Genomic DNA, 7,669 nt, shown 5'->3' on the forward strand with positions numbered 1-7,669 from the left:
GAGAGAGAGAGAGAGAGAGAGAGAGAGAGAGAGAGAGAGAGAGAGAGAGAGAATGTATTTCATTCCAAGCACCCAAGTAAAAGCTTGACATGGGGAACTGTGAACCCAGTACTAGGGAGACAGACACAGAAAGATCCCTGAAGCTCACTGGCCAGCCAATCTAGCCAAAGAGGTGAGCTCCACTTTCGGTTAAGAGAACCTGTCTCAAAAACTAAGGTGGAGAGTGACCGGGCAAGATTCCTCCAGTGGACCCCTGACCTTCACAGGCTGTGTATGCACAATCACACCAACACATATCCACCCAAAAAGAGGAAGAGAACACCAGAGTGAACTGCGAGATCTCTGCCGTCAGCCTGGCCTACACAGAGGACCCTCCACTGGCTAGACAACCCCAAACCTACAAGCCTAAACAGGCCCCCTTAACCCCGATGTCTGCACATCCCAGGGACAGTTGGCGGACACCATCCAGCTGATGCATCCCTGTTCCACTCTGCCTTTTTAAAATCCTGGAGCTCCTTCCATGTCTAGATACTGTGGTCCTTTTTGCCCATGTGTAAAATAAGGAAACTTCACCTACCACCAATGGACCTTGGTCTCCTCACCTGCCCAGTGGGGATCCAGGAGAGAATACTTAGGGCCAGGCACTTCTGCTCTTGCTAGCTCTCGTGGCCATGTCCCACGTGAGCCAGTCCGGATCCCCTTAGGGCCTCCTGTACCTGTCCCACCACCCCTGCTGGGGTCAAAGTTAGGCTGGCTGTATCCCGAGATCCTCCTGCTGCACAACAGCTTCAGACCATTCTGCTACCTGGCTCACACTAGGAGCCAGGTCTGAAGGTCATCCCTCAGGAGCTCCACCTAGATACTCCCTAACCCATCCAACCCTGATGGGACAGGAGGCCCAAGAGGGGGCCCTAGATTTCCAGTCCCTCGGAATGGAGTGAGCAAAGACCACTTATGACAGCAAGGGAGGTGACAACTGTGCACGGGGTATCACAGACATCTGTCCACTTCTGAGCCTCAGTGGCAAGTGGCCCCATCTATGAAGTGGGGAAGGGGTTGGTAGATGGATAGATCAGTAGTCACCAACCCTGAGTGTTGTCTTGATCACACAGAAAACATGCTAACAGCAGAGACTCCAGGACCCATGGAATAAATGCATGTTTTGCAGGAAGTGGGTAGCGGGCACATCGGGTTTCAAGTTTCCAGGGAGGCAGGAATACAGCTCAGTGATGAGACATTTGCCTGACACACATGGTACCTTGGGTTCCACCAGCAATGCTGCACACACACAATGTTCCCAGTAGTGGCCCTGTCCAAAGGTGAACTGACACAGTGGGCAGGGAACCCGGCACAGTGTGGCAATAAGTAGGTAAACTGAGGTAGGGAGGCTGGTTGGGACATCACTACTGATAGTTTCTGTATATACAGACTGGCTCTCTTAAGTAGCCCAGGCTAGCCGAAAACTTGCTGTATAGATTGGACTAGCCTTACTCAAAGTGATCCTCCTGCGTCCAGGGTTCTGGGATTACAGTTGCATTATAGTTCCATACCACTGCACCCAGCAAATTTGCTTTATCTTAAAAAAAAAAAAAACTATTTTATTTGTTTGTTTGACAGGGTATCACTATGTAGCTCTGGTTGGTCTGGAATTCACAGAAATCTACCTTCCTCCGCCTTCTGAGCGCTAAGATTGAAGGGATATGCTATCACGGCAAGAAAATTGACTTTGTTTAATTGGCTAGATTCTTTGGTGACTTGGAGGATACATTTTAACAAGTATCCTATGTGAGGCTTCTCTTCAGTGGCCTTGTGGCTTAGCTGACACTCAGGAGCCTGACCAACTTGGTGAAGGAGACGGGGAGCCTCCAGGTCAGGAGAAAGAAAGCCTGAGGGAGAGAAATGACTCAGCCAAGCCACAGGGCAGGGCAGTGCAGTATCTTAGCCATTCCCGGTGATGCCAAGGAGGCTGGCTACCGCTGGCCCTGCAGCTATGACCACAGCCTCTTGAGCGCCCAAGGCCCAGAGCCCACAGGTGCCCCCGAAGGGCACAGGGTTTCCACTTCATGAGAGCCTCAAAGTTACTCCGGGTCCTAGGAACTAGCAGAAGCCAGAATCACAGGTCTTAAAATAGGCCCAGGAACCGAAAACGGCACTGCTGCCACCGCACAGGGACACTTCCTCCCACCATGCTGGCCCACAACCAGCTAACTGTCACAGGGGTGACGGGTTACTGTCATTCCAAGAGAGACTTTTCCCAGTGACTGCATACCAGCCCACACCTCAGAACAAGACGCCGCCCCGTAGAGGCTCACCCCTCGGCTTACCATGCCAGCCCACACCTCAGAACAAGAAGCCGCCCTGTAGAGGCTCTCCCCTCGGCTTACTGGCCCTCTCCAAGTCTTGGGGCTACTTTCCCTTTCTTACCAACTCTATCTCTAGATCCTAAAATAAACACTATGGGCAGATGTCCCAACAGACATCCTCCCAGGGCTCAGCCTGCAGTGGCTCTACCGCCGCTTACGCTGAGCCCATGCACACCATGGTTCATTTCCTACCTGCTGCTTTTCTGTATAATCCCCATGTCCCCAAAGAGCCTGTCTCCTTTTTTTATAATCAGCACATAGAGGAGGTGCTTGGTCAGGGTCCCCATGGTCCTCCCTCCAGCCATACCTCCCAAAGAATCCCTAGCCAGGACTTACTCTCCACCATAGCTACCTAGAAAAAATGCCACTGGGTCAGCTGGGAGTGCACAGGGCTCACCCAAATTCAAAGAGCAGTTCCAGGAACCTGCCACACAGTGGAACACGGTTGCCTCTTACAGGCCTCAGCTGGATTTGGCCAGGCCTCCCATCTTCATGACCTCAAGAGAGCCCATCTCTCTGAGGTTTAGCTTCCACCTTGTAAAGCAGGGTGACAGCAGAGCCTCCCACGTACAGCAAACGCCAAAGTTGCAAGAGCATCTGGCCTATGGCACACTGGGCTCAGAGTTCTATGAGGTAACACCTGCCCGGGTCCAAAGCCACGCCTATACAACTCCCAGAGGCCAATCTTGGGAAGTACCAAATTTTCAGACACTCAACCCAAGCCACTGTTCCAACCTCAACTCTCACAGTCCCCCTCCAAACGTCCCAGCATCTGCTCCTCCCGCCAGCTCCAGCCAGCCTCAGGTCTGCCCAGAGACCAAAACAATTCACAGACTCCTCCCTGGGGTAGCCCAGCGACTCTAGCTCTTGTCTGTGATCCTTTCCTGGGTCCACCTCAGCCAAGCAACTATGTGTGCCAACCTGGCAGAGCTGCTGGCATTCTAAGGACAGGTCTGGGCGGCCCTCTGCTCCGATACATCCCGCCACATTCTACAGTTGCAGTTGAGGGCACAATACTACCCCTCCAGACCTGGGTTCCAGGCAGTGCCATGAGACCTACCTCTTAGGCACACTTAGGATAAACAGAAGGAATGAGCACAATGCACTCCTCCTGACCTGCAGCACTATAGATGGGGAGGACCCCCACCGCCACCTACCAGGCAGGGAGCCTAACACCCAGGCGAGAGGCCTCCAAAGATACTTAGCCAAGACAGACAAAGGCAAGCAGCAAGACGTGGGCCCCAACCTCTGAGAACTCACATTGGTTGATAAAGCACACTGCCTACTTAAGAAGGGACTTGCCTATGCTCCCATCTAGGGCCTAGGAGAAGCCCCGCTCCTAGGAGAAGCCATGGGCTTCTAGAGGGCTGCAGCATACGCATGGACCATCTGACTCACCCCAGGTCACAGTGACCAGAGCTCCATGGGAACTGCAGAGCCATAAGCAGTTTCCTGTGGAAACATCAAAACCTTGCATGGGCAGCCACAAGCTTGGCTGCTTTCCAGCAGGGTTTTATTTAACCTAGCAGTTACCTGCACACCCCTCTCCCCTCAGAGACCTCGTCCTGCGATGAAGCAGGGACCAGCTTCAAGACATTCAACCAGGGCTCAAAAAATGTTTCTACTGTAGAGGCCATTGTGGAAGAGAGTCAGAAGTCAGGTGTGTAGCTACAAAGCGCCTTTCATCTCCGGGGTCAAGTGACCACCATGTGGGTGGAGCCAGCAGCTTCCTCATCATAAACAGACACTGATTCAGTCAGGACAGCTTTCCCAGGCTCCCTGGACACCTTCAGAACCACCCCTGGGGGACAACAACAGCCTCTGAGGCCACAGCATAGCTCTGAGTAACTCGCTTGCCTCAAACACCTGAACTCATAATGGGCCACGGGTGTCATTCAGTGATAAGGCGAGTACTTAGCACATATGGGGCTCTAGGTTCGAGTTCCAACACCAATAAATTTATTCCAACACCCAACAGGTTGTCACAGCTGGGAAGTGAGGGTGACAAGATGGAATCCAGAGGGCAAAACAGAAACTTGAAAGCCAAACCAAACAAAACCGTAACGCTGTCCCACAGGCTGAGAGCGGAGCTGACCACATGCCAGGTGTAGAGCACTCTGACCCCGGGTTCTAAGTTCCTACGTCCTGGGTGTGTGGGCCAGCCATTAGGCTTGTTATGGATAACATCTACCATCAGCTCTACAGGATCTAGAATCACTTAAGAAACAAGGCTCTGGGCTGCGCGTGGTGGCGCACGCCTTTAATCCCAGCACTCGGGAGGCAGAGGCAGACGGATTTCTGAGTTCGAGGCCAGCCTGGTCTACAGAGTGAGTTCCAGGACAGCCAGGGCTACACAGAGAAACCATGTCTCGAAAAACAAACAAACAAACAAAAGAAACAAGGCTCTGGGCACCTCTTTGAGAGGTTGTCTAGATTTGGTTAATCCATGTGGGGAGACCAGTCCTGAATATGGGCAGCACCATTCCATGGAGTAGGGTTCTGGACTGAATAGAAAGAACATGACACGAACTGGGTGGCAGCGTGTGTGTGCATGTGTGTGTGTGTGTGTGTGTGTGTGTGTGTGTACGCACCGTGTGAGCAGTGGCCTCAAGCACCAGCTACCATGATAAACTCTATCCTTGAATTCTAAGCCAAAACAAACCCCTCCTTCCCTGAATAGCTTCTGTTAGGTAGTTTATCAAAGCAGCTCAAAAAGCAACTAATAAGTCCCCAAGCCAAGTCCCTATCAGGCTTGTCCCTCCAGGCTCTCCTAAGTAGCAAAGGCTCCATTCACCTGTGCCATCCACACTGTTAACACACCAGCAGGGAAATGCTTCATTTGTTCCCTATATATTTACGGAGCACATGTTCTGTATGTGTCCCTGTGCTAGGCACCAACAGGAGGACTGGGCAATGCCCTCGTGGCTCTTTGATGGCTAGCTGAAGGGATGCCCACACGGCTCATTATAATGTCACAGTCGCACCAGTTGTCTAGGACAGAGGAGACAGGGCTATGTGATGGGTGTGGAGGATGGATTCCAGGCAATAGCTAGGAGCTAAGACTCAAAGGAAAACTTGCAGTGTCTGAGGAGCAAGTGAACAGGAGCAGCTTCCCATGCAGAGGAAACACTGGCACATACTGCCATCCAGAACATCAAAACACTAGAGTCTAAGAACCAGGTAATGGAGGAAGCCTGGTGTATAAGAGGACACTGAAGACTGGGAGAAGTGATGACCTGGTCACTGTATGAGCTAACAGGTCCAGCAAGCCTGGCTGGGGACATGGCAAAGCACTGGGGTCATACAAGCCAGCAGTTGGCCAGCTGTGCCACTTCCTCATTGGGTGCCCCTGAACTGGGCTGGCTCCTTATGGCTGACAGATTATATTCTTGCTTGGCAAGAGAGGTACTGTGTTAGAGTTGAACTGATGGAGCATACACGGAGCACCTAGTGTGTATTGAGTCCTATTTAAGGCTGGGTCCTGGGATTATTCGTCGCTCTTAGGGAAAGACCCTGCAGGCTGTCTAGGAGTAGAACCTATAGTACAAGGATGACGATGCTTCCTGGTCAGGGCCTACAGAGGTGTGTGCAGAGAGGAGTGTGAAGGAGCTGCCTGGAGCTGCAGAGGTCACAGGGCTGAGGGGCTTGCAACAGATGGTTGCCCAGACCCTCCCCAATTCAGACATTCTGTGCCAGGTGACAGCTGGCCCTAACAGGTGGGCAGCCAGTAGGTGCTCAAATACATGTTTACTGAGTCCATTAATAAGGACACTCTAAATCAGCTACATGCCATTCTCTGGACACCTTTTTGGAGAGGAAACCACTAAAATCTGTGTCCTTATCTATTCCCCCAGGTGGCTGTACCTGCCTGACAAGAGAACTTTGCTGAGGTGAGCTGGGCTAGACCCTGCTGCCTAAGAAGGCCAGGTGCTAAACAGGTCTCCTTCAAAAAAAAAAAAAAAAGAATTGAAATTCACTTCTGCTTCTCACAGAGCCTCCAGGGCGTGGCCTACCAAGGGACCCGGAGTTCCAGGTGTTACCCCCCTCTCTCTGCTACTGTGGCCTTACCAGGGTACACTTCCACTTTGGAGCACTGACAGAATCTAGAAGGCTGTTACTTCCCTCAAAGAGAACCCAAGTCCTGACTGGGAGGTGGGGGTGAGGGGACACAACATAGAATGAAGTCATTCCTTCCATGAAGAAGGGAGGGGTCTTTTTTTATAGAGAAAATGACAAGCCCACGACTATAGGGGAGGGGGCTTCTGCCACATGGGTCTGGGCAAATGCATCAGTTAGGCATTACCTCACATCCAAGACGACCCCACCCACACCTCCCAGGTCCTTTCAAACAATGAGACACCCCCACCCCACCCAGCAGTTGAATGACTCCTTAAACCAGAATCACACCCGGAGAGGCTGTAGCAAAACCCTGATTCCAGTTCTAAGTAGGTGGGGTCAAGGGGCAGAGGCCCAACAGGTCCCTTGTAGAGCTTTAGGTGCAGAGGACCTTTAGGTGCAGAAAGACAAAGGCTACAGCAATCAAGAGCCGCGGTCTTCCATGTGGGCTGGGGATGTGGTCAGGGCACACCGCCTTGAACTCTGAACTCAAGGGCCTCCCGAAATCTCACGCCCACACTCCCTGCAGCAGCAGTGGGGCCCCCAGATCTTCCAGGAGAAGGAAGAAGAGTTAAGGAACCACGAAGAGGAAGGAGGAGCTGGGACAGATATCCCGACGGTCAGAGGGACGCGGAGACACAAGGATCGGGGTTCTGTGGTACCAAAAAGACACTGAGACTTGGGGTCCCGAGAGACAGAGCCCAAGGCGGTGGGGATGCACGGAGGGCAGGGAACACAGGGGGACGAGCGGAGGTGGACACGCGCGGACACTCACGCGCGCGCCCGGCTCCGTCACTCACCCAGGCCGCAGACCTCACGGCGCAGGCTAAGGCGTCCGCGCTCCTCGGCTATGGCGCGCAGCATGTGCTGCAACGAGCGCTCCTCCGCTTCGCCGCCGTCCACGGACTCCCGGGAGGCGGCCGGCCCAGCCCGGAGCCCCGCGGGCGCGGACGCCGAGGCACAGGCCCTGCCCGGCGGCCGCGCGGAGGCCATGCCGGGCCCCGGCTCATCGCCCGCGCCGCGCCCGCGGGGGCCACCGACACGCCCCGCCGCCCGTGCCCCGCTGCCGCCCGCCGCGAGCACCAGTGAAGCCACAATCCGCTTTTGTGTGCGTCGCCGCCGCCTCCGTCGCCGCCACCGACCTCGGAGCACAGCGGAGCACTGCGATCCTCCGCTCCGCCACCGCCCGC

The 7,669-nt window shown here is 53.9% G+C and overlaps 1 protein-coding gene across 1 annotated transcript in view; it reads right to left on the minus strand.

Annotated features, from left to right (window-relative positions):
- The window catches only part of Kiaa0930 (KIAA0930 ortholog), a 42,148-nt gene extending 34,479 nt beyond the window's left edge, over nucleotides 1–7,669 (minus strand). The window contains exon 1 of the mRNA XM_021216845.2: nucleotides 7,280–7,669. Within this exon, the coding sequence (XP_021072504.1) occupies nucleotides 7,280–7,472 (193 nt within the window). The 5' untranslated portion in view covers nucleotides 7,473–7,669. The remainder of the gene's footprint in view (nucleotides 1–7,279) is intronic.

This window comes from Mus pahari, chromosome 17 (assembly GCF_900095145.1).
Source record: "Mus pahari chromosome 17, PAHARI_EIJ_v1.1, whole genome shotgun sequence".
In the NCBI taxonomy this organism is placed as follows: Eukaryota; Metazoa; Chordata; class Mammalia; order Rodentia; family Muridae; genus Mus; species Mus pahari.